The 27,561-nt window shown below is 40.8% G+C and overlaps 1 protein-coding gene across 2 annotated transcripts; it reads left to right on the plus strand.

Annotated features, from left to right (window-relative positions):
• The first annotated feature begins 15,306 nt into the window (after window positions 1-15,306).
• On the plus strand, window positions 15,307-27,249 carry tcea3 (transcription elongation factor A (SII), 3). Of its 2 annotated transcripts, XM_051957208.1 has the most exons (14): window positions 15,307-15,630; window positions 16,345-16,407; window positions 16,521-16,626; window positions 18,729-18,834; window positions 22,309-22,380; window positions 22,483-22,551; window positions 22,646-22,708; window positions 22,821-22,895; window positions 24,345-24,505; window positions 24,648-24,703; window positions 24,827-24,982; window positions 25,109-25,255; window positions 26,701-26,772; window positions 26,867-27,249. In XM_051957208.1, exons 1-14 carry the CDS (start codon window positions 15,562-15,564, stop codon window positions 26,873-26,875), a joined length of 1,224 nt encoding a protein of 407 aa, XP_051813168.1. In that variant the 5' UTR covers window positions 15,307-15,561; the 3' UTR covers window positions 26,876-27,249. The 2 variants fall into 2 exon arrangements, with proteins under 2 accessions (XP_051813168.1, XP_051813169.1); XM_051957209.1 differs by lacking the exon at window positions 22,309-22,380 and having other exon boundaries at window positions 15,324-15,630.
• Window positions 27,250-27,561: the final 312 nt, after the last annotated feature.

Here is a 27,561-nt window from a genome sequence, read left to right on the forward strand (position 1 = left end):
GGTGGATGATCAATTTCAAAAAAGAATTCTACCTGTCACTATTTTGAGGAAGCATCACAGCCACATGCTTCGCTTAGCCCCACCAATGATGACTGTGATAGGCTTGAAGAAACACAAAACATCTGCAGTGTATTTTTCCCCTATAGCAGAATGATAGTGTTGTACAGCCAGCAGACCACTAAGTTCTACAGAATAGGCTGGCTAAGCAAAGCTAGTTGTATTTATACAGCCCACACAAAATGGAATTTGCATTGCACAGATCTAAAACTACAAAATTAGTGCACATGTGCAGAATATGTAGCTACGTATTACGTACTTTGCAGCTAGAAGACCCGTCCTGACTTGGGATCTTTCTGTGTGGAGTTTTCATTTTCTCCCTAGGCATGCGTGGGTTTTCTCCGGGTACTCGGGCCTAATCCCACAGTCCGAAAACATGCTGAGGTTAATTGGTGATTCTAAACTGAGCGTAGGTGTGAATGTGTGTGTGCTTGTTTGTCTCTATGTGTATCCCTGTGATAGACTGGCCTGTCCAGGGTGTCCCCTGCCTTCACCCCAAGTCAGCTGGGATTGGCTCCAGCCCTCCTTGACCCGAATGAGGATTAAGCATTATAGACAATGGATGGATGGACTTCCTTTACATGTTTGGAACACACAAACGTTTGCAGACTAGAAAAGCCATGACATCAACAACTGTGCATCTGTAGTGTCCGTGGTTGTCCATATACACATTCACAAGGGACTATAATCAAGGTTTTTTAGGATGTAAGGGTCTGTTAGAGCTCAAATCATTTAAATTGCGTCATCTCCCCACCCAATCTGTGTGGTCCCCCATGCACATGTTCGCATGCAGCCCTTAATTTAGATAGTCTGTGCAGCGAGTACACTACAAATGCACTAGTATGCATGTGCGGTATATGCAGATATCACTTACTACGCCTATATGGAACTGAGTCCTCTCAGTAGATCCTACATAGACAGTAAAGTGAGGACTTTGTGTTGTATGTGTTGCATGCTCATGTGACATAAAGCCTGGAGCTCAAAATTAGTGTCCATGTTGAAACTACACTATAAAAGCATTAGTGTGTGTGTGTACAGAAGCCATAGATGCGATTTACTGCACATGTGTGAAATGGTGTTCAACAACTAAGCAATCCATGGTGTCCACTACTGTCCATGTGGGACAAGGAGTAAAATCAAGGCTGTATTTTATTGCATTTCAAAGTTGTCCATAGTGCCACTCATCCATTGAGCCAATGTTTGTTACAACTAAATGTAACCCAGTGTTTTTTCTTTGTGTTTGCACTGGTCTGTTCGCTCGATAACTTTTTGACTGCAATGACAGAAACGGTTCTGTTTGACAGTACAATTCTTCATATCGTGTGTGTCCTTCAGTTCCACACATTCTCCATCAAGTCATAGCTGTACATATCAATATGTACATTTACTTTTCTTCATCTATACATGTGGTAGTTTTTATATTAGTTTTCATTATAGCTCTGCTTTTAGCCTTATTGCACTTTATTCTTATTGTGGTTTCATATTTTTCCAGCTGCTAGTGACTCAATTTTGGGACCATTTTCTTAGGTGAAATTGTATGTGATAGGCTCAGAAATAGGGGTTCATGTGTAGAGGAAAAATGCTATTTCCTAACAGCTGGTCGGACTCTTGTGTTCTGTGGAGGATTGTGTGATAAGATCAACAGCTCCAGGAGAGCCACTAAATGAGCCTCGTGGTGACGCTGCTTTTGTCATATGTACTATTTCCTTTCTCAGATTCTTCCTGAGGTGATCTGAAGACTTTTTTTTTTCCAGAAGTGGGCAGAAGAACGTCATGTGGAGTCCATCAAGAAGACTCCTTTCACCGGTGTCCCCCTTCCTGCATTCCTGGAACAAGACAGGAAGCGCAGTGTTGAGAGAAGGGCTTGACTGTGCTCTTCATCAACACCAGCGGGGAGGATTGTTGAGGATCTCCATGTGGGGTTTTCAGGAGACGGATGACTCATGCATAAGGACCTGGGCCCGATCTGATGTGGGTTTGTTTACTCAGGGCTCAGTAAAAGTCATTGTTCCACATTTCAAGTTTTCCACATGTCTCAGAGCTGCTCTTCCTCCCCACCACCGCCGTCTGGCTGCTCAACCCCCACAATCTGCCTCCCGCTGCGAGCGACTGGGGTTACTGGCTACCAATCTGCTGAGCACACCAGCTTGATCTGGTTATAACAACTTCATGGCTTCACGTTGATATTAATCGGAGCGAAATCATTAAATGCTCCACATCTTGATGTTGTTCCAAGGTCATTGGAGAGCCTTTGAAGATGGCAGCTTCCCCACTCAAAACCAACATTTCTATCAAACTACATTTCTTCTCTGTCTGAACCTCTGATCGGATGGAAAATGAGGCCTCGTCAAAGCATATAAATCAGTGATTTGTTTTGCCAGTGTGCGTTTCACTTCTGAAACATATGGTTTTCCCTCCAAACCATGTCCATCTGCAACATGTATCAACATCAACTATCAGGAAATTATCAAAAATATCGTGGCAGCCTCAACGAAACTTTTCACTTGTAGTTTTCCCCCAGTTTGACATATAAACGACATGTCAGAGCGCTGTAATATAATTCAGAGTAACATGGCCTCTCGCTGCTAACAGCCTTTGAAACTTTATTGTATATACTGTTAACAGACTGTCTTCTGTGTGGGGATTTAACAGAAAATTTCTTATTAAAATATAAAAATAAATTAACATTTACTATAAGTGAGTTATGACTGACAGAGGTCACCTGCAGAATTGATTCCAGGTGCGTTTCGGGAATCACATAATTCACTTGAACTGATTTTTAAAAATAATATGATTATGAAACCAAATCAGATGTTTAACTTTAGGAAATATATTTCTACATTTCTGCATGAAATAATGGTTCCCAAGACAAAGCTTTTCTGGTTCCGAGCATGAACACAATGGATTTTCTAATTTATTACTTGAATGCATTTCCAGCCATTAAACCACACTTTTTAAGCAGCCAGGGCCACTGATTTATGAGCATGTAATTACCATGGTGTGTTCCAGCTGTTCTGTTGATCATTTTAATTCTTGTACTGTCAGTCAGTTTTTATAGTGAGGTATAAAAGTGTGCAGTTCCCTTTCTCATGAAATCATTTTGTCCGTCGACCAAAAACTTTAAAGTTTATTGTTAAAAGCTGCGGTTCAAGCGGGACAACCCCAAGGAAAAAAACTTGAAAAAAATAATTTTCCTTTATGTGATAGCTTCTGTTACTTATCATTAAATGTTATTTTAAATTCCCAGCTGATGCAGTATTTTCTTATTAATAAAAGGATCTTATTTTGGAGTTATCCATCATGGTGTGTTGACTTTGGCTGGCTGGTTGTATGCTTTGCACACCATCTTTTTCAGTCACTGGTTTTATCCTGACTGGATGAAGTGCAGAAGGAGAATGTGCAGATTTGGAACAACCTGAATCATCCAGTTGTGTCAGCCTACATCAGATATGAGCATTTACTTTTCCAGAGAATAAAATGATCAGATCTTAGACTGAGTGCACATGTGGCTCCAGTCTGCTCCCGCTGCATTGACATAGTCAACCTGTTCAAATTAGTTCTTTCATTTTAATATATTGCCCAATCTTCTCCAATATTAGACTTGATTTTAATGGGAAAATAATAGAAGCTGTTGATTTATGTCTGACAGTTGAAAGAAAAATTCTCTTACAAAGTATCTACCTGATGACTGCGGTGGTGTTCAGCAAGGCTTCATGTTAGGCCCTATTTAATTTGCTTCTTTGAGGCTTATCTTTCATTTCAAAAAGTGATCATCTGTCAGAAACTGATGCTGCTTATTCAAAGTGTGATACTCATTTTATATACAGTTGCTTTGATCTAAGTTAGACAGTCTTTACCCTTATGTCTATGCATTATTTTTCCAGCTCTTTGCCTTTGATTATAACCAATCCAGTAGTTTATGCTGGTTGAAGTGGCTTCAACTGACCAGTTCAACTGATACAATTTTCCTACTGGACATAAAGTAAATGGAGCCCCTGCATTGTGACTGAAATGACATTAAAGCTAAAAAATGACTTGATTTCATTCATGAGGGTTACATTTTCAGTTTATAGCCCAAAGGATGACTGGAAAATAGATTGCTTCGTTTTATACATAAAACCCATCCATAAATCTCATTAATTACAATCTGTTTTACAAATATAACTGAGGATAGCAGATACACATAAACATTGGAAACTGCCTTTAATCAAAAATGTCATGCCTGATGACTCTATACTGCAAAAATTTCTTCTGGAACAATTATTCGGTTGGACAAAGATAAACATTTATTTTCACTACATACATAAAGTTCTGTGTATTTACTCTTCATGACTGCTTGACTAGAGAAAAGCAGCTGTAGACCTGTATAAACTGAGGGACAAGAACCACTCTCCAACAGATTCAATAACTTCTTGACAAACAATCATGTTTTGGCACAACAGCTCCGTTTATAGAAAATATAGTAACTTCTATGCTGATGACAAACCACATTACTTTCCCTAAAAAGAAGGTTGTGTAGCCAGGTTTTGGGCTTTTGATATTTTTAAGATTTTTTCTTTGTAGGTGTCATGGACAGCAGTCCGACCCCCTTCCCTTCCTGGTTGGCTCATCGGCTTCTGCCTCTCTCCTTCTGTGACGCTGGTGGTCAGCGCAGAGGGAGAGCACCTGCGACAATCCCCACCTGCCACTCATCTTAATCACCGGGTCTTTAAAAGCGAGCCCCACACAGCCTTGGGTGTGGGATCTTACTGTTGGCAACATCAGTTCAAGCGAGCACTGTTAGCATGGAGCTGAGGGACTGAGAGCAGTATTGAGCCTGCCGACTGGACTGAATGACAGAACTGCTGGCCTCCTTCTGTGGAACCTCCTGATAGAGGTATTGGATCTGCACTGACCTCCAGACAGAGGATGTGCCCCTCCATCCACGGGCTGCACCGACCAGCTCTGCCCCAGTTGCTGGACTCCGGATCCGACTCACGCTGTCAGCACCGACATGTGCCTCTCCACTACCGAGCCCCTTGAGCCTGTCTCCCTTTCCCCTCCTCTTCCCACTCGTGTGAGTTTTTGGCCTTAGTGGCACACTTCTGGTTTAATTATAGAACTAAAGATGTTTTGATCTCACCTACCTGTGTACCTGTCTGTGAATTCTCATCTTGGGTTCTAAAACCATCCCATACCGTGACAGTAGGAGCTTGACTTCCACCTGGCACCAAGAAGAAACCATATCTACCCTGTACTGGCCTCTCTCATACCAGGTAAACAAAAAATTATTATATTTATTTGCTAATCTGTACTCTATATCCTGATCATCTGTAACTATTCCCTTTCCTAATGCAAATTCTTTGTCAAAATCTCAAAGTAACACTTTCCACCACTTCTTGCATATCCATCCTCTCTTCTAAACCTCCTTGAAGATCCATTTTGTGCAGTTCTGTTACATTTATTTATAATTTTACTCATGTTTTAATTATAACTGACATTTCCTTGTAAGACAAAACAGCAACACGTATTGTTTTTCAAATGTGCTTTTTAAATCAACTTGCTTTGGTCTCAGTGTGTCCAACTAAACAAATTACATTTACACTGAAGACTTCAGCACCTGCTAACCTCAGTTAGAGCTACAGAGAAGTGATCCAGCCCTACTCAAGTACAGAGTGGCAGCCGGCTGTGACCCGTGGTCCTCAGCCAAGTGATGTAACCTGATTTCCACAGCTCTGCAGGCACAGATACATTAATTATTTGATTGGATGACATTGCTTTTCCTCATCTTTGTAATCTTTTTGTTGTGCTTCTGCTTCTCTAGTTCCTCTTGATCACAGATGTCCTATGTGCACACTTTTTTTGATGCCATTCGAAGCAAGCTACATGGCTGCAATCGGAAATCAAACTAAATAAATAGATGTTGGAAAGAGTAGAAATGTGAACTGTAAAGCACACATAGTTGTCATGTCATCCGCTTGCAGGAAGCTAATGAATGAAGGCATCCTGTCCCGGTTGAGATGCCGCCTCTGCTCTGAGACTCTTTGACTTCCTCAACCTCACATAGACAAGAGTGCGTTTGTGTGTCGTCAGTGAACCGAAACGGAAACAAACGCACACATGAGCCGTCCCACCTCCAGCTGAAAGATGCAGCAGCACACATTTACCCTCTTTAACCCATGTGGACATTAGTATATATCCTTACATCATCACTGGAGACCTCTTGGTCATGACATCACCCACACTTTAACAAGTCAGCTTGTGTTGACCTTGGGGTGACCTCCAAGGCCATCAGGACATTTGTTTTTTTCTCCTTCATCGCTGCTCTTGGACAGGATTCCCTTTCCTTTGGGCCATTCGAGTCTCATGTGGTAGTAATAAATCCGCCACAAACTTGAAACAAGCACAGCTGAAAGTTGTTTGGACGGCCAAGCTCGTATTTTTTTTCTGTTTTTCTTTTCTTCTTATCCTAACCTGATTTTCTTTCTTTTGGATGTTTGTTTTTGTTTTGTGCCAGATTTCTCTGTTTTAGTTCCTCCCATGTGGATCCAGTTGAGAGAAGAATACAATCAACGGTCAAAGTGGAGACAACATTTTGTGATGGGTGTTTTTTGGCCGAAGCCCAGAGCCGTTATGGCGAGAAGTTGGACTGACTGCTTTTTGCTTCCACGATCATTTTAGTCACTTCTGTGCAAAGTTTCAATTCATCAGATGGAAGCAATGAAATGTCATAAAACAATAGCAGCAGCAGGTGACTGGAAAGTACTGACTGCAGCTCGAGGAAACCAGATTTATAAGACAGTTGAGGTCAAAGTGATAACAACTGGAAGACAAAACAAGATGATAGTCAGACGAACCTCCACAAAACAAAACTCCACACAACCAGTGGTTAAGCCTGTTAGATATTCACAAAACTGCAGATACATCCAGTAACTTCTACTTTTCTGGCAAAACTTGTTTTGTGGGACCATTTCTTCATCCATTGCCCCAATATTGATGCATTTTAACAACTCATCTACCCCCTTAACCAAGTAGTTCTCACCAACCAGAACATGTTTACACTGATTTTGTAGCAATTTAAGAATTTCATATTACTGTCACTGAAAAGTGCATGAACGATATAAAAATCCATCTGTTCTTCTCTGGAAATAAACAGCATGTACAGATTTCCAGTGGTTATAGTTTGTTAAACTGATTTATTTAAAGACTATAGGGACAAGATGGACTGAGAGTTCTGGAAACAAGCTGTACATCGTAATGCAATATTAAGCCAGAACATGCGTCCAAAAGGAAGAGACAAAAGGCTGGATGGAGACAGTATGACATCTCAAATGGGTGTTTGTAGAAAAGCCAGCAGAACAGGAACGTTTTTGCCAGAAGAACCTTATATATAGATGCAATTTAAGCAATTATTGTCTTTTGAGCATGAACAAAGCATACATTTGGCAATTTAAAGTTGCAGGATTACATTTTTAAAAAAATCTACTGTGTGAGTCACCAAAATATGCCCACAGCAATTTGTTGAAAAATACAATTTATGAGATGTTGCACCATGTGACTAATGGTTGTTCATAGCATATAAGAACCAAATGTTAATGTGAGAGCAAATTCTCAAAACTCCTTATGAAGAGAAAAAGGAAAATATAGGGTTAAATTATCAAATTAATAACTGGCAATCTAATAAATCAGCTGAAGTAAAAATATATACTGTAATATGATAGCAGTTGTGGTGTTTAATTAAGGTAATTTGCCGATTACTATACTTTGATGTAGCAGAATATGTTCACATTGTTTTTTTCTTTAATAGACCACACCACTGATAATAATAGCTTTTACTAATCAAACGCTTGATTCCATAAAGGTGGGAGAAACAGATGTTCAAACAAGACTGGAACCTATAATTCTTACTATGATTGTTGCTTTTTAGCTGATCTCAGAGATGCAAAGTCCATTTTATAGAACATACGCTCAGTTTATAGTGTAGGCTGTTTGTATGGCTTTGTTGTAGCAACCCTCAGTACATCAGGTGCATATTTACAGCTGTTTTTACAGGTTTACCCAACATGACCTTATCTTAAAGAACAAAAGTGTTATGTTCTGTTTTAAAATGAAACATATACAACAAGACAGTACCTGATAAGCTGTAGAGCCACAGCGCAAACTGCAGTGAACCTTTGATAAAGCTGTGGCAGCCTCTCAAAGGTCCTTTACCCGACCATAATGAGAGGTCAAAAGAAGTGTTACGGTCCAGACATCAGTGAATTCACCCAGGTTGTTACTTAGGGCCCTTTTGTTGCATGGATCAGCTGGTAAACGTCTGCTGTTTCACAAGACATATGTGGAAAAACACTCATCATGAATGTTCAAAACTTGTAAATGGTTAGCAGGTGGAGGTATGATTTTTTCACCCTTGAGGTCTGGTTTTCATTTGGTTTATTGACTGTTTTCTTTGAATAGTCATATTGGTGACTAATATTTTTGAAACTCTCAATGGTGGAACCAGTTAACAATTAGTATTTTTTGGTTGCTCACTCTTCTCATTTGCTTATGCAGGTAAAACTACAATGTAGATGTATATAAATAGTCGTATACCACATAATAGGCTTCTATATGTAACCCTCAGCTGAGTAATAATGGAATGGCTGCTGAAGATATACTGTAGTGTCATTGGTTGTTTCTGGACACCTTCCTAGTTTAGACATCATACAGTGTTCATCTAGTCTTTTGTTTCTTTCTTTTGGCTGCAGGGTCTGGGTAAATATTGCATTTGATTGGGAGCTAAAACCACTTATGTCCACAATTTGTCAAAGTCTCTAGAACTAGCTTCAGTTAAACCCCCAGCTAAATGAGAATTATGCACATTTACTAAATAAAAGCATTCACAAACAGATGCTGTATTTGCATGTTAAATATTGACACATTTTTAAATTGTCTGTACACTTCAAAGCAACAATAAAACAAAAATCTTAGTTGATCAGAACATCTTGGTTGTGTGTGGTTGAAGAGGGGGTGGTTGCACACACAAAATACCACAAAAATCCTAGTTACTGTATGTAACTCCAGTGTAACTTCATTATTAATAGTGTTGGGTGGCTTTTAATCTGATAGTGGCCAGCCCAGTCCTTCCACCCCTGAGTGAAAAGCCAACTTAATTGTTACCCTCCAGTACAGCTGCCAACAGGATCTGCTTCTGTAACACCCAGAATGTCCTGTTTGGTTACATGAGTGTAAACAAAACAAAGTTGAACAGGACATTCTGGGCATGTAGCTTGAATGTAATTTGCTAACAACACAGGTGCTTAAATCCTTTTAAAATGTTAACTACAAAGAGACCAGGTAGTTATATCAAATTACAAGCTGATGTGAAAAATCCTGCTCCTCTTTCAAGCTACTGTTTTATTCTGTAATTTATTTTCTTTTTAAATTAGAACAGAAAGGCAGATGAAAGTCTAATTTAAGACTTTGGCCACCCCTGGCCACCTGTTAGCTCTGCCCCTGCTGGGAGGTTTGACTTGACTTTATTATCTTGTTTTGTCTTCCAGTTGTTGTCACCTTGAGCTTAATTGTCTTAAACCTGCACACACAGCAGCTTCGGGCTGCCTTCGTTGCTTTCAATCACCTGGTGCTGCTATTGTTTTATGAGATTTCTGATCTTAAACTTAAAAAAATGACTTCTACCCTACACTGGATCCATATAGGAGGAGCTAAACGGATCCCAGGTGAAATCTTAACTAAAGCTGTAATAAACTGTCCAGTGTGTGACTGTGGATTCAGAGGTTCTTTTTACAGTATGTACAGTTATCTGTTTATTTGGCACTTGGAGTCTAATTCCTGCTTCCCTTGAATCACAACAGTTTGTCTACAGGATGAGATTCCCACAGAAAACACTGCAAAAGCTGCCAGCACAGTGGGAGGAAAAAGGCTCACTAGATGTTACAGGTTCTGAACTCTGGTGCCCTGACCGGATTAGTGAACCATTGAAAAGGAAATCAGACTAAGAGGGGATTTACACACTAACACAATTTAGCCGTTAGCATAGGAACTCGCTGTGTCCATTAACAAGGTTTGATCGGAAGAGCTCGTCCAATGTGGTGTTTGTAAACAGCTTGATTATATAGCAATCAGCACAACCAGTGAATCCTATTAAGCGTTTTTGAATCAAGAGTTATCTGGCTTAATGGCACTGAAGCACCAAACTGCTGCATTCCTCTAAGCTGCTCTTATGTTCATGACAAGCTGATTTGTTTCTGTATTTTGAAGGATTTTTTTTCTCCCTATCTTTCAGTCTCAGACCAAAGGGGTTATGCACTTGTTTGTCAGCATAAAGCCGAAGCTCAAACGAAAAGAGCTCAGAGATCAAATCGCAGCCTTGGGAAGAACCACAGGATCTTTTTGCAGACACACTATACAAATGACTCAGTGTCTGTCCAGTGTGCCAGAGGGTAATTGATGGTTGTGGCTAAGTTATAGTACATATTTTACATATCCCTTTCCAGCCTTTCACTGCCTTTAAAGGCATCTTTGGGGTATCCACCATTCAGCTATAGAGCGAATCATTTTCTTTGTCTCACTTCTTCATGATGTGACGCACGGTAATGGTACTTTCGTCGTCAGGAATGGGGCTAAACACCTCCTGCTCAGTGCATAATTCAGATTTAGTTCACTTAGTCATTTAGTTATTTTGGTTGGATTGTGTCTAACGGTGGCACCACCAGTTATTTTGGTCAAAGGTAGCCTAAAACCGTGGCACCGCCAAAATAGTGTTGGATATGGCAGAGTTGGTGTGTGTGTGTGTGTGTGTGTGTGTGTGTGTGTGTGTGTGTGTGTGTGTGTGTGTGTGTGTGTGTGTGTGTGTGTGTGTGTGTGTGTGTGTGTGTGTGTGTGTGTGGCGGTAAATAGAGACTTAGACACAGCTGAAGGTACAAGGATGTTCTTAAAGTCTTTGGGTGGTCCAACCTCTCCGGGAGCTTCAGCCTGCTTTTTTGGAGTGCCGGCAGCGAACAGTGGTCATTATTAACAGACGAACCAACTCCACCAGCCTGGGATTACCTTCCAGCCATCTGCAGATGTGAACGTCTAAACAATTCTCCCACTCTGTTTTGACATGTTCTATTATAGGTTCTGCATCCTACACCAGATCCAGAAAGAAAAAATTGACAGCTAAATGAAATCATTCATTTTCTGGTCTGATGTCATCCAAAAATTGCCATAATTGCACGGGCCTGGCGTCTCTGGTCTGTGACTGGCAGAGACAGCAGCAGCTCTGGGCGAGGTGCACCGAGAGGAGAGTCGACTGGTGGATGTTCCTGCTGGATCTTTGTCTATTTAAACATGAGGCATGCCGGGCTCAGTACAGGGACACGGGATCACTTTCTTTCTGTCTGCTCGACTAGCCTTTAACTTTCTACTGTGCTCACAAACAAAGACAAGATAGGACTTGATGTGGTCAGACCCGAGAGGCTAATGATAGACTGTGAAACCCAGCAGCAGAGGCTCAGGGTGCTTCAGTGCAGCGTATGGGAAGGCACACAGATGCATAGTTATGTAACTATGTAAAGCCTGAGAGCCACCAGGAATCTGGAGTGAGGGACGTTCACTGAAAACAACTAAATCACCAGGAGCTTGTTTCTTTCTGTAAAAGGAGTGACATCTTTATTGTTTCATTCTTTACATGTCAAACTGAAGATGTACTAAGATGCTTTTCTTAAAGCAATATAACAATACACATGTATAGTTGGACAATATGGGAAAATACCTGTTTTCTTGTTTGTACTATTGAATATGAAGCTGCACCAAACAAGCACGTAACAATTGCAATCTGCCTGTCAGAACTCTTAATCTCACTGCAAGAATAAATTATGCTTTTTGTATTCTCAGTGAAAAAATTCTGCATGTCATGGTTCTTTGGAGGCTTTGTGTCTGCTTGTTGCTTTGTTTGCCATAACTTAATGCTGAGCTGCTAACCGGCTACTTGCTGTAGCTTCATATCTAACCCTTTAAACCTTTGGCTATTTTTTCCACCTAAATTCAGTCAGTCACTGCTACAAAACTATGAGGCTGAATTGAACAGCCTCGAGCTCCATGGATTAGGACTGCAACTAGTGATTATCACCACTGTTGGTTGATGTATCAGTTATTTTCTCGATCAACTGATTAGTGTTTGGTCTATAAAATGTCCAAAAATGGTGAAAAGTGCTAATCAGTGTTTTCCAAAGCACAGGATGACATCATCAAATGTTTTATTTTATCCGCAACCCAAAAATGTTCGGTTTGCTGTGACAGTGGATTAAAGAAGCTAGAAATGATTGACATTTAAGAAGCTGGAATCACAGCATTGTGACTATTTTTTGTTTAAAAAAAAAGAAACTCAAATCAAGTAATTAACTATGAAAGCACCATCATTGCAGCTCTTTTATGGATTTCAGACACTTAGTAAACATTGTAAATCTCACTGTTCACATCATCAGCTGAAAAACTCCAACAAAAAAATGCACAATTTGATTTAGTTCTGCCTATCAAATAACAATAAATCAGTTTGCAGTTACAAATTTACCACATACTGCCCTAGGATCCCGCTTGAGGAAATGGAAAGTGTTGCTGGAGAGAAGTGTGCTGGGAATGCCCTGCTTAGCCTACTGTCACAATGACTCCAGATAAGAGGAAGTTAATGGATGAATGAATGGATCAACTGCAAGTTCACAAACCTGATACAATGGAAATGAAGCACAATGAATGCTACACCTGTTTTAACCATAGTAATACCGTGTGGGCCTCCTTATCTAATCAGTCGAGCTTTGATATAAGGTGGCAGGTTACATGGTATGGAATAGATTAGAATAGAATAGCTTGAATAGAAGAGAATATAATAGAATACCCTTATTTGTCATAGTGTGATGAAGCTTTATGCGAACATATTCAAGTGCAAACAGTAAAATGCATCTGTTTGTTTTAAATTAACAGAAGAAAAATGTTTCAAAGCTAACTATAAAATCATTCATACAGATACAGCCTGGTCCTCGTACACATATGTCCAGAATGTAAAGGGTTAATGGACAGATATAAAAGCAATATTGATCCTCTAATTATCCTAAAAACTAAATGTATGCTTTGTACAAAAAATCATAATCTTTAAATCAGTACAAAGTGCAATATTTGCCTGATGTGAAATAGAAGTCTAAAGTAACATATAATGATAAAAACCTCATAAATGCACTGGGACTTGAATTAATGTTCGGAATTTTTCCACCACCTTCTCTCTGTGTAGTTTGAAGTGAAAGTAAATTCATCTTAATATTTAGTGCATCTGCTTAATTAAAGGTTTCAGAAGAGGGTTGGTGGAACGAGTTGTCCACAGAGCACATTACCTAAGAATGAAGAGATCAGACAGTTTGAGAGCCTGGGAAAGGGGTCAGAGGTTACAAGAGGGCCTTAGCTTTTTTCCCACCTCATCCTCTGCTTTCCCACAACTCAACGGTTTAAGCGCCCGGCATTAAAGGATGTTTATCTCGATAACCGGTCCTCTTCCTCTTGCCCTGCTTCCTCTCTTACCTCACAGTGAGCACGTCCCACTTCTGGAGCTGACCGGCTCTCGTCTTTACCCGCCGGACACACCGGCGTTTCTCGAGGCAGATTCAGTGGGAGGTTTGTACGCTCAGCCTGTTGTGTAAGAGCGTTGTGAAGAGATAATACGCTTTGCTCGAGACAAGCTCTGAGCCTGTACTTTCACCTGCCATCATTAACACAGTTATCTTTCAAATCCCTGCACTACAAACAGCAGCGTCGCAGTTTGCATTGGGATTAATGGGCCTCGCTTTGTATTCCACGGCTTCAAATTGGAGCACATTAAAAAAATCCTGAATGCTTACAATTTACCTTTAGGGCAGGCAGTTAACTTTTCCAACCAATACTGTTCTGTAATGACATACAATTAAGTCAGGGAGCATTGCTGCCTACATAAACTGTGCCCATATAAACTGTTGGATACATTTCTAGACAAGAGAGATTCAGCCTCTTTATCACGTGATCCAACTTCAAAAACTAGCTGAACTCGCCTCCCACTGCAGAAAGTGGAGCAGCAGGAACGTCTAAGATGTGAACTGTGTCGGGGCCTCAGCTCCCGGTGGACTGTGGGAGTAAAAGCTGTACCTTTAAACTGTGGGAGCGTGTTTCCCTCTGGAGAAGGTTTTGCCTATGAAAACAGCCTGTAAGCCACTGTTTCTAAGAAGCTGTCAGAGATCAGATACAAACACATTTTATGTGGATACAAAGGACCTTGCAGAAAGCACTTGCTCCAGTAATTTTCAGTCATTTTATTCCCTGAATGTCTGTTTATACGACCTCTGCTAAGTCACGGCACTCAAAGGAGGAGTGTGGGCAGCACAGGCTGGTGCAAATACAGCCTCAAGTCATGTGAAATTAAATAACTTTGGGTCAATATTAAGATAATATGTCATCATTGGGTGTCATTGGATATTTTTTTTTAAAAGAGCCCTGAATGTTTCAATTCGATCAGCCTTTATTAATCCTACAGTGGGGAAATTTATATGGGTACATGGACAAAGGGGATAGTGCAAACATTAAAGGAATATCAGTAGAAAAATAAAAAAAATAAATAAACCAAAAATATACAGAGTTTTATAAATGTGGAATATTGCACATATTTCACATATCAGTCATATGTATTCTGCAAACAGGTTCCTTCAAAATAAGATGCAAATATCGTTGAAAAGGCTCAGTTGAGGGATCCTGCACTGCACAAGCTTTTTAAAAAAATTAGGAGCAGTGACAGAAAATAGAAACTGAAAGGTGTTTTCAGTTTAGTTGACAGTGCCCTCTAGTGGCAAACACGTCTAAACAACCCCAGGCGCAGTTCCCCTTCTTTTAAATAACATTAAGTTTGTTCTCTACATTAAAATAATTCTTAATATTTCTGCTTTGATTCACACTAAGAGAGTATCTTGTGTTGTGAAGTTGTGTGTGAGATAATAAACAGGTGGTGCACTGATCCAGTGTCAGGCTGCTCTTTGGCACAGCAGCTGCAGCTGGTACTGGTGTGCAAATAAGTGGAGTCCACACTGCGCCCTGGCTTCAGTCTGGAGAGATTAATCATTAGACAGTGACCTGGTTTGAGTGGAGAAACTTAAACATGAGGTGGTGTAAAGCTGCCCGAATATAGAAAAATAAACTAGGCAGTGAGATTAAAGATAGGAAAACTGAGGTGACTGATTTCCTGGTTGGGTTGAGGAGTGTTTTTCAGGTGTAACAAATGGTTTTACGCATAAATCACCCTTGAGTGCAGCTATTTGCGCTGTCCATACGTTTACTACAACGTCTATATTTAGTTGTTGTCATATGTCGCGGTCGTCAGCTGGGATCCTGCAGCAGGACACGCCCCTGGGGCTGAATGGAGTGCGCCGTGCGTGAAGTCCGACCTGCAGCGGATCCGAACTTTTTCTGTTTGAAAGTTGCTTTTAAGAAGTATCCGGCCGACGTAACTAATTGGTTCAAGGCGGACTAAATGCAGCGATGACTCGAGAGGAAGATCTCATCCGGATTGCAAAAAAACTGGACAAGATGGTGTCTAGAAATAACACGGTGAGAGACACTATTTTGACACCCACAGGTGGCGCGTTGTCCTGCCACCTCGTGCTGCGCAGAAGGCCCCGACAAAAGTGAAATAAGCTTCCTCGAGGTTTCGATTGAGTTCTTGGTGAATTTGTGTGTTTGGAAAGTTGGCAGAAGTGTAACACGAGCCTGACTGTACTGTAACAAATGCTCAACAGGTGTCTGGCGCAGGGGTTTGCGTATTTTTCCCTCGCATGATCTTGCAGCCTCTAATCTGTAGGTCGAGTTCATTTTGTCGGTTAGATTTTCCTATTGCAGAAACGTTCCTCTGGTTGACATATTGAGGAGTAATTCATTGTGTGCAACGGAAAGTAAACAACGCGGCCTGGGAGTGAGGTCGTGCGTGTGTTGTGACTAAATGTGCAAACACGGCAATGTTTCATGGCGCTCCTGCACAGCCCAGTTAGAGGGCTGCAGACCAGAATGCTGCTGCAGTAACTTCTAGTTTGTTGTCAGGATGAGCTGCGGTCACGGAAAAAAAATTTATTTAACGTCTGTCGTGATGCATGTTTTGAATTTTGCAGATGAGGGCAATAATGCAGAAGTGAAACCGTTGCTTCCTTCTGCAGAGCTCACGTTTGCATGCTGTCAAATCTGCATTTTGCACTGTTTTTACATGTTGTTAACGAACACATTGAATAATTCCACATTACAAGTAACATTGGCTGTATTTTCTGTGTGCAGGAGGGCGCTATAGACCTCCTGAAAGAGCTCCAAGGCTTCAATATGACACTTAAACTTCTCCAGGTGTGTCCCAGTTTTACCATTTTTACTCAAAGTCTTACACCAACACAACAGCTGACATAAATGCAGGATCACTAAAGCTCACAATGTGCTTTTTGTGTGTAATGTTTTGTCAGGAGACAAGAATCGGCATGTCTGTGAACGGTATCAGGAAGCACTGCACAGACGAAGAAGTTATTGCCTTGGCAAAGGTCCTCATAAAAGACTGGAAAAGACTTCTGGGTAAAGATTTGCTGATTTACATAAGGATTTACAGCAGTTTGTGTAATAAACAGATTAGCAGACTGAATGATTTGCTGATATGTCTGTGGATTCTCAGTCATAGTATGTTAAACTTCAGTAGAAGGCAGCTAGATTTCTTTTTCGGTTCCTGAAGACATTTCACTTCTCATTAAAGAAGTTTCTGGTGTAGAGTCGAGGTATTTAGTCTCACCTCCAAATCCGAAGACTTGCAGCCTGTCGTCGGCCTCAGAAGTGAAAAGAGTTTTGCCAAAAAGCACTTAAAGTAATTACAAAATCAAAGAAATTGTTAAAGCAATTTCCCCCCTGTAGGTTACAGTGAAGTAATTCTTAACTGTCAAAGGATGATGACTTTTGTTTCTGTGCCGTGGCACCTTTTAAGATGTTGTATTTTCATTTCTTTCTTGTTTAATTGCATCATCATTTTGAAAAAAAGGGCAATTTTTCTGCCCTCTGACAGCTGCAGGTAGACCGATGACATTTTTTTGTCTGCAGTGTTGCTCTACATGGGAAAAGAAAGACTCACAGGTGTTACTGGTTTTAAATTTACCAGGGTAGGGACCTCAAGACTGTGTTATAAGTATGTGGTGAATGGTATCGTAGAGCCCCTCTTTTTGTTTAATGTGGATGAATGTCCCTTATCCTTTGAGTGCAGTCTTGTCCTGAGGAGCCGGTTCTCGTGTGTTGTGCCATATGCTTGGGAAGTTTTTGTTTAATGTCCCCTACATATAAAAATGTGCAACCCTCATTGCATATATAGGGTATATATACTGCTTATTTGTCTCTCTGCAGCCCTGTGATAGGCTAGTGACCTGTCCAGGGCATCCCTTGCCTTCGCCCAAAGTCAGATGGGATAGACTCCAGTCTGGATATACTAGTATATACATAATACTATATATAAAAGACTCAGCAATCTGCCTGCATCTAAAATAAAGAGACACTTTTGAGGACAACAATGTCCACATTCTGGACAGACAAGACAGCTGGTTTTAGAGATGTATGAAGTCTAGGACATCATTGGTGTCGCTTTGCCAGCCACTTCAACCATCCATCCATTATCTATACAACACTTAATCCTCGTTAGGGTCGCGAGGGGACTGGAGTCTAACCTAGCTGACATAGGGCGAAGGCATGGGGCATCCTGGACAGGTCACCAGTCTATCACAGGGCTACATATAGAGACAAACAGTCACATTCACATCTACAGACAGTTTAGAGTTACCAATTAATCTCATCATGTTTTTGGACTGTGGGAGGAAGCTGAAGAACCTGGAGAAAACCCACGCATGCACAAGGAGAACATGCAAACTCCATGTAGATCCCATGCCAGGCCGTGACGCAAACCGGGGATCTTGTAGCTGCAAGGCGACAGTGCTAATCACCGATCCACTGTGCAGCCCTCAACCAGTTCAGTACTACATAATGTTCTGCTACACTCATTCTGCTATAGTGGAAAAATGTTTGTTTGTATTTCTTTAAACCAATCACAGTCGTCATGGGTGGGGCTAGGTGAAAGATGTAGCTTCAATGTTCACTCTAAAAAGTCAAAGATGGAACAGTTGTGGTGGAAAATTTGCATGCAAGACAATAAGGCTAAAAGCACTGTAATTAAAATGGGCGATCAACTGTGCGTACTGCACAATCAAAATCCTTGGCAAAAGTTAAAATTTTCAGTGTGATAGGTCACTGCCAGGAGGTTGTCTTTGTTTGTCATCATAAAGAAAACAATAACACGCCAATTGCACAAAGAAGGGCAAAGTCTGAAGAAATTAAATGAAATGAGTAGTCTGGGATGTCAGACTAGGACCCCGCTTGTCAGGTACCTATAATGCAGTCCTGAGATCCCTCTTCAGGCAGTTTCATAACCACACCTTAAGTCATGTGAGTCGGTCACAAATCAGCCCTGAGTCACTTGATTTGGGGTTGAAAATAAATACCTGGTCACTTAGAATGGAGTAAGCTTACTGAATGAAAGTGAAACATAGTCAAGAACTCCCCCCAGAAAAAGAAGTCCAGTTGCCTTCTGCTGAAGTGCTTAGGATGATTTGCTGATATGATTCTTCCTCCTACACACACTCACACAGACTCTGGCCATTCTAACTCTGAGAAATCGACTGAAATGAAAAACGGTTTGGACCCCGGCAAAACGGCAGCGTCTCCAAACAGCTCCCCCTCCGAGAGACACAGCAGGTCAGTGGTTTCACAGCTGCTGCACAGACACAGGTGCATGACGTCTCAGACACAGCACATGCTTTACGAAATAAAGCTCTGCAGACCTGCAAGGCCTGTTCAGTCAGAGCCAGACCACTGAGTTACCATTACACTAGGCTTTTAGACGACACTTCTGCATATTCATACAAATACTGGCCTTGAGAAAAAAATCTCAGCCTCAGAAGTGCCAACAGCTCTGTTGAAAAGCTCTTAGAACAATTACAAAATCAAAGAAACTGTCGAGGCCAATTACTCCCTGGCAGTCACAACACAGCAACTGTTTAAGGATGATGCAAAATAAGTTAGTTTCTGTGCTGTGGTAGCTTTGAAGACATTGTGTTTTCACTTCTTTGTTGTTTAATTGCATCATTTTAAAAAAGTACAATTTTCTACCCCCTGACAGCTGCAGGTAGATTGTTCTCCATGTGGGAAAAGGAAAAAGAAAACATTACATAAAAGTAGGAGATACTAAATATGTCATGTTCTGTTGCTTAGGCCAAAATGTTAAGTAAAACTGAAAAAAAATAGAACCAGTTAGAAATTACCATCAGCATCTCTAACAAATTATCTTAACTTGAGATTAAAAAATGTCAGGAAATTAGTGGTATTTCCCTTTTAATTTGTCATTTATACTGGATTTTCTTTCTTTAGGAGAGCTGAACTGGTATCAATGCCACTTTTATTGGTCAGAAATTTACAGTAAATATGTGATTTCTTTTTCTTTAAGAAAAAAGTACGTAATCTGTGCATTTGGTATCACTCCCGTCTGAATGGGGCCGACAGAAAACAGATAAATGTTTAGCTGTTGATCAGAGGTAAACATGATTCTTCCTTCTGCTAGTCACAGGAGACTGGATGTCAAACCCGAACACGACTCAGATCCTGACAAAAAACCCTCTGACAGAAAAGAAAAACACGACGACGAACACAAAAAGAGACACGTGGACGACCCGAGGGACGAAAAGCACCGAGAGGACCTGCAAAATGAGAAACATCTACAAGAAATCAGAAAAGAGAAACCTGCGGAAAGTCCCAAACCGGAGACGGATAACAAGAAACAGAAGCACATGCAGGACCAGCAAGGCGAAAAACACAAGTCCGAACAGAGGAAAGAAAGACCGTTAGAGGAACCGAAAAAGATGAAACATGTGGAAGAGCTCAAGAAAGAGAAACACCCCGAGGAGCTGAAGAAGCATAGCAGTGCAGATGACATGAAGAAGGACAAAAGCAGGGACGAGAGTCGACACGAGAGGCCGATTAACACGACGCAACGAGACAGTGAGAAGCATACTGATACTTACAGACCGATATTTGAAAGGTGAGGAAGTAATGACTCAAAAAGTGATAATTACACATCATGGAGTTGCAGTGAAGCTTCAGAATGAATCATTTATTCCAGGAGAGGAGTGTTGGACAGCAGTATTCTGTATCCCACTCGCTTCCCGTCTCCTCGACCCCCTCGGCCTCCTCTTCCTGTCAAACGTCCGTCTTTGGACGTGAAAAAAGAAAGGTCAGGACTTCCGGAGCCGATGCGCACGACAGAGTGAAAGTTGCTGCTGCTACTGCATGACATAAAACTGACCGAGGTACTCACATGTGCTGACATTTGCTCCTGCAGTTTTATAACTGAAGTCATGGCCTAACAGCACGCCTGCTGTGCACCGTGCATGCTGTGATGAGTTGGTCAGGTGTTATGTGCTCGAGCATCTGCATGATGCATCATCTGGGACTCTGATCTGTGCTGTTGTGACATGTGTTCAGGAAGGACGGGAAAGACTCTTCCTCACGACATCCTCGTCCTCCTCGACCCGGGTCCCTGCAAACCAAACGGCCTTCGGTGGAAGTAAAAAAAGAGAGGTCAGGAGTAGAGATTGACCGATATGTTATATTATTTTTTTGTCTTTTTTTGGGCCTATATCGATGCCGATATTGGTAATCAAGAAAGACCGATAACCGATATTTGCAGTCAAGACACATTACATATAATGAATTAACAACATGAGACAGCAGAGAACCTTTATATCATCAATAAGGGTGACTATGACTGAATATTTAAAATATAAATAGGAGAGATTAAATTAGGACACTTTCCTCTGTTTATGTAGGATGTACTGAGATTGATCATTTTGCCTTCTGCAGTTACGTTTGCTGTTCTTCTATTTTCTTAATCTTTCACTTTTCTTTCACTTTTATTCCCCACAAACAACCAGATCTTAAAGCATTATTAATGATGTTTCTCCAGCCTCTGTTTCAGGTTAACCTGTAGCTGCCTACTAACTTAGCTGCTAGCCGTTAGCATAGCCTTAACCACTGTGAGAGGAATTGATTCAGTTTTTGCTGCTTGAGGGACATTTCCAAGGCCATAGAGTGTTTACAGACACAAAGAGGATGCTGAAGTAGCACATGTAATTTATCAATAAAAATATCAAGAAACTGCCAAATATCGGCCACGATAATCAGTCTATCCCTGCTGTGGTACATGATTCTTTTTTTAATTAAACTGTGCCAAAAAAAGAGACTCCAACAAGCACTGAACTTTCACATCAGGAAAGCTCCACCGGACCCAAACGCGCCGATCGCTCCTCTTCCTCTTTACCTTCATCCTCCTCCGCCCAGGTCAGGCCCTGCATGCCCACTCGTGTTGCATCACTGTGACATTTCCCTCACTCCCGTTGTGCAGTCGCTCAAAGGCGTCTTTTCATTTAGAAAGGAGCCTCCTGACCCCAACGCTCCTCTTCCTCCGCTGCCTCTTCACCTTCACCCTCCTCCTCCTCCGATGACAAAGCGTCCCTCGCTGGATGGGAAAAAGGAAAAAGACAGGTCTGGATCGGATGAGTTCTCTGCATGGAGTGTCTCAGATGGAATAGTTTGGAGAAAATAACCCGTAATTACATTTGGAGTTCTCTGCCCTGCATTGAATCCTTGTGTTGTTTGCTGCAGCAGGAAGGCGTCTACAGACTCCAAGCCTCCCCCGCAGAAAAAGACATCAGACCACGTGAAGAAAGACAGGTCCGCGATCTGGGAGTGATTCTGTCTCTCATTCATCCGTGAAAATTAAGTTTTCTGTTGTGTCTGGAGGAGCAGTGACCTCAGACTGTAATCTTTGTTTTGCTTTTGTTTTACATTTTAAACTGCAGCGTTGTATGAGTATGGTGATGTATTACTGGAGGCCTCTGGCACTTTTAGCTGGTGTCTGATGCTTTTCTGTTGCTGTTCTTGTTGCAGGAAAGACTCAGTGGATAGCAAAGTGTCTAAAAAGCACTCAGATGAAGCCAAGAGAGAAAGGTTGGCGAGTCATGAGTGCAAAAATGCCTGTTGAACTGCGGGTGTTGTACTCACTGATGGTTTTGTGGCTTTGGAAAAACATTCAGTGCATGAGGAGATGAGTTCTACTTTTCACTCTCGGCAGCTGGATTTGGTTCAAAATCACACTCAAATGTTTCCTTTTGTCAGGAAAGATTCGTCTGACTGTAAACCGCCTCCTCTCAAAAAGCCCAGTTTGGAGGTGAAAAAAGAAAAGCACAGGTGTGGGAAGGAGTTCCACAGTTGAACAATAACCCAAGTGTGTGTGTGTTTTTTTACTTAAAATTAGTCGCTAGTGTCACAAAACTGTTTCTTCTGCTGCAGGAAGGATTCCAGTGACTCAAAGTCCGGCCAACCTGTGAAACGTCATTCAACGGAGTCCAAACCTGACAGGTAGGGGCGGTTTACATAACCTCCAATCCCAGTTAGACTTGGACCATCAAATCCAGATTAAACGCAGATTTACTCAAAGTGTCTTATTACTTAGACGGGAATCAACTGATTCAAAGAAAAGCAGCTCACCGCCAGCTAAGAAGCTCACAGCTGAAAGGTAAATGAGACACATTTCACCGGCTTTCATCTTCTGGTTGTATAAAAATGATTGTGTGGATTTCCTCAAAGGGGAAAATGACATGAGTGACTCTGGTTTTGCATTATTAAAGGAGAGAGTCTCACAGCTCCAAACCTCCTCAGCCTGGACCTCCACAGAGGAAGCCCTCTACTGACGGCATCGACAGGTATTTAAATATTCTTTTCTGCTGCTGATCAGAGGTTAAATTGGACCAGAGCTCACCGGAGCCGACCTCAGCCTGCCACAGCTCATCTCCATCTCCTCCATCATCACCAACTTGCACATACACCTTAAGATCTGCTGTCAGACTGTTGCTTTCGATTCTCTGACTTCACCAAACAGCAGCCGACTCCAAACTAAAGAAAGGGCTGCGTGCAGTTGATGTATTTGGCACAGCAGTGGTAACTTCATTATTAATTTACCTCGTCTGATGTGCCATTGATCTTACATAGCCGATTATCCTAAATGCTTTTCTGCAAGCAGACAGTTGAGCTGAATACTCACAGCTTTTGTGGTCAAATCAATGGAGCAAAACAGTCACATTCAATCCAGCAGAGATTTTCTGTGGTGTATCAAATGCTTTATTACAGAGAGTTTTGCTGCTTAAATACAATAAGATTTGCAGTGGTGGCTTTACTCCAAGTATAAAGTGATTTACTCACTGAAATAAATCTAAAATAAGGCAACAGGCACTCAGTGTGATACAGAAACTAGACTTTATTTTACTGTATTTATAAGCTGCAGCAGCTGCATCACAACAAAGATATGTTTATTTGTATGCTTTGCAGGGATGTCAGTGTTCCTTAACCATAAACTAAATGCAAATGATAATTTCTATTTAATATGTAGACATTAGGAATAGTGTCTGCAGTGTATTATAATAGTGCAACTTTTTAATTCTTCCAGTTAATTTAAAATGTTGCTTCATTCAAATGAGTAAAAGGTACAGAGAGTCAGATGTTAAAATAAAGTGAGAATCTTGAGAAATTGAACCTCTGCTGTAGAGCTTCATAACTGTTTATATTCAGTCTAGCTCAGGATAAAGCAAAGTAGGGCTTGAAGGCAGCTTCAAAGCTTTGGAAATGCCTCCTCTTTCGAATAAATGGTCACCTTATGTTAATAGTACATATATGTTATTTTGCTAATTGATCCTGCAAATTTTCATCCTGTTTTCTGTCTTGCTTTTTGCATTTTTTTCCCTCATTGCTTGTCTCATAATGTGCACAGGAATTAGTTTTTTGTTGAAAGTACTTCATTTAGAATTCATTTTGATTTGGTGCAGATGAACTGGGTGTCTGACAACCAGCTAATGGTAATAAACAACTTCAAATGGACACAACAGTTATTATTTAGACATATTTTTAGAAAGTAAAGAAGCATCATTGATATTTAGGAGTGGTGTTTTGCTAAAAGTGGATGAATGTGTTTTGTGGCACTTATTCAGGTTGTTTTCTCCTGACTAGATCCTTGCTTGTGTTGTATCTACTCAGATGTACATCGCTTTGGATAAAAAATGCTAAATGAAATTGCAAATAATTGAAAAGAGCTCTAAGTGCGCTAAACAGTCTTCAATGAAATTAAATGATGATAAAACTTTTTTTTTTTTTTTTTGCAGAAAGGGCAAAATTGAAGCCCCTAAGACTCCCACCACCCCGACCAGCCCGATGTCACCCAGCTTCAGCTCTCCTGGGGGTCCGCTGTCCCCTCACCTCTCCACTGGAGAATCTGTCAGAGACAAGTGCATTGAGATGATTTCAGCTGCTCTGCGCACCGACAGTGAGGCCACACTAATATCCTAATAAACATATTTAAAAACACTGCAGAGTGGAACTTAACAGCAAATGGCTGCATGTGGAGCACACTCGGATATGAATGTAGTTGGCTGATTAACGCAAGTTATGTTCTCTGCACTTCACAGATGACTACAAAGACTTTGGAGCTAACTGTGACGGGATGGCAGCGGAGATTGAACATCATATCCTTCAGTTTAGTGAATTATTCACAGCTACGGTTTGGTTTTAGTGACATCTGTTTCATATGATTACTATCACACATGCTCCAGAGTGGAATTAACAGGCCCTTGACTGTGTGATCGCACATATCTACCAGGAGACAAAGGCCACTGATATGAAATATAAGAACAGGGTGCGGAGCCGCATCAGCAACCTGAAGGACCCCAAGAACCCTGGACTTCGCAGAAACGTACTGGCAGGAAGCATCGACTTACACCGCATTGCCACCATGTCTGCTGAGGTACAAGAATGATGCAGCTTCACCTTTGCTCCTTGATCGACTCCTCTTTCTATTTTTGTGCATGATGACACCTCACGTTCTTGTTTCCTCCTTCCATCGCTTCCTTCACGTGTCTCCTTTTTAAAGGAAATGGCCAGCGACGAGCTGAAACAGCTGAGGAACGTTCTCACCCAGGAGGCCATCAGGGAGCACCAGATGGCCAAAACTGGAGGCACCACCACTGACCTGCTGCAGTGCAGCAAGTGCAAGAAGAAGAACTGCACCTACAACCAGGTGAGCAAACAGAAATGCACAACTCACCGTTTGAAGTGAGATGAAGTTTAGCTCGAGCAGGACTTTTCAAAATACGAGCGTTCAGCAGCTTGTGTCGTATTGTTTTTGTAAGTTTAATGTTGGGTTCAAGTGGAATTTCAAAATATTCTTACTAGTATCACAAGCTTAATGATAGAACAACAAATGTGAAAAATATCTGCAAGTTAATTATGATGTCTGTGTGAAGCTAGCAGGTATTTATTTAGGATTTTGATTGGATACTATAACATTGGGCTGCATGATACTGGAATAAACTGACAGCAAAGTTGTTTCTTTCTGTGATATACACATTTTTATACACTGCTCAGAAAATTTGTAATTTATTGAGAACAAAATGATGTACAAATGGACAGTGAGACCAAAATTATTAATCCGCAGAGGGGAGGAATCACAATCACTTATCCTTGAACTGGACAGATCGATATCCCAGACCTTTAGTTGAATTGGTGTTCTACTCTGATGATTAAATGTTCCCTTAGTTGTTTGAGCAGTGTATTTTTTGCAATATGAAAACAAAGTCACCAGTTGCTTTGAATGACTCTATTTGGAAAAGAATGAATCATTCTCGAATGATTGGGGGGATTTTGTTGGAAAGCATGTCTGTATCAAAGAAAAACATAATAAAAAAAGCTGAAAAAGCCTTTTTATGTGGTGTAATTCTGGCAAAGGCATCAAAAAATGTTTTTTGGCTTTGTCATTCAGATCTGGCTTTGCACTGGTCATACAGAGCTTTTTGATGCTGATTTAACTTGACAAACAAATGAGTTGTGTTGCTTCGTGTGGTGGCAACAATTCTAAGACGACGCCAACAGACTACCAGTCTTTCCGCACAACTGATGCTGCGTTTCTTTTTCCAATCAAATCTTCTTTGTCAGTGTTACTCTTCTCTTTGTCTCTCATTTTGCTGTGCACATGTGGAGTCCACGTATCAACAGATCTCTGTGTCTTGTAAATAAAGTTCTAAAAAACAGTCAAAATGATCCAAGAACCCTTAAATCTGGGTAAATTCTGTTCTATCAGACAGACTTGTAGACTAGTTGTGGAAATGACAAACATGTGAGGTCTCTTTTTGTGTCAAACAGCAAAAAAGTCACAGCATGATGTGTTTGAATTAATTTGCCTTTTTCATATGCAGTTTTTGTCAGCTGTTTGCCTTTTTTTTTTTTTTTTTTTTTTTATTAAGAAAAGCAATAAGAAATCATTATTTACTGTTGCAGAAGCCACTCCTAGCCTGTTGATAATTATTTGTGTGTGTGTGTGCAGCCATGAGAAGCCAGTACTGGACTGACATATTCCATAAACACTCCCAGCTGATTGTGTTACAGCTTTATTCAGTTCTGGATTGTATAAAGTGCTTCAGTGTTGTGTTGTGCTCACAGCAAACCTCCCATGTGTGTTTGTTTTAGGTGCAGACACGCAGCGCTGATGAGCCAATGACCACATTTGTTCTGTGCAACGAGTGTGGCAACCGCTGGAAGGTAAGTTCTTCTCAGCCACTCGTCTGTATTTTGTTGAAAAACTAAAAAGAAAAACATTTTTTTAATGCTCCATATTTTTTTCCTGTTTTTCCAGTTTTGCTGATGCCGTTGAGGTGAAACCAAGTATTTTTTTCTGAGCATATTGACCCGCTAATTTTCTATAATGGGAGGGAAGGGACGTTTTTAAATAATTGCAGCTAGCGATTTCAACAGATTGATGGTGTTCTTACAATTTTTACTTAAAATTTTGAGATTTCTAAGCATGTGCCAATAATCAGAGTTTGCTTTATGTGGATTTGAAGACTGAGCATGAATGTCAGTTTGATGACTGAGTCATTAAATCAACCCGGTTGTAACTCATCAGTAATGGCGATGGTGCTGTCACAATAGAGACGCTTAAAACCCGTTTAATACGCTGTGTCATATTACAGCTGTTCACTTTGTACATATCTAATTCCAATAAAACTGCAGAAATCATCAATGTGGTTGCTTTTTAAATGGTAGTTTGATCAAAATATTGGACACTTATGATATCACGGTACCTTCATGGTACTAAGGATGGTGTCATTATAGAGTAACTCTATGATTCTTGACACACATCCCAGTACAGTTATCTATAATCTCCTATATGGACCAGAAACAGAAAAAACGCTGTTAAGTTGACATAGTAATATACAGATCATTGTTAAGCTTTATTTAAATATGTGTTTTGAAATTGCAACCTTACTAATAATCCCATTTTTTTTTATTCTGACTGAAGTTACAGTTACTGTGCTTTTTTTTTTGTTT

This window comes from Acanthochromis polyacanthus, chromosome 12 (genome assembly GCF_021347895.1).
Source record: "Acanthochromis polyacanthus isolate Apoly-LR-REF ecotype Palm Island chromosome 12, KAUST_Apoly_ChrSc, whole genome shotgun sequence".
Lineage (NCBI taxonomy): Eukaryota > Metazoa > Chordata > Actinopteri > Pomacentridae > Acanthochromis > Acanthochromis polyacanthus.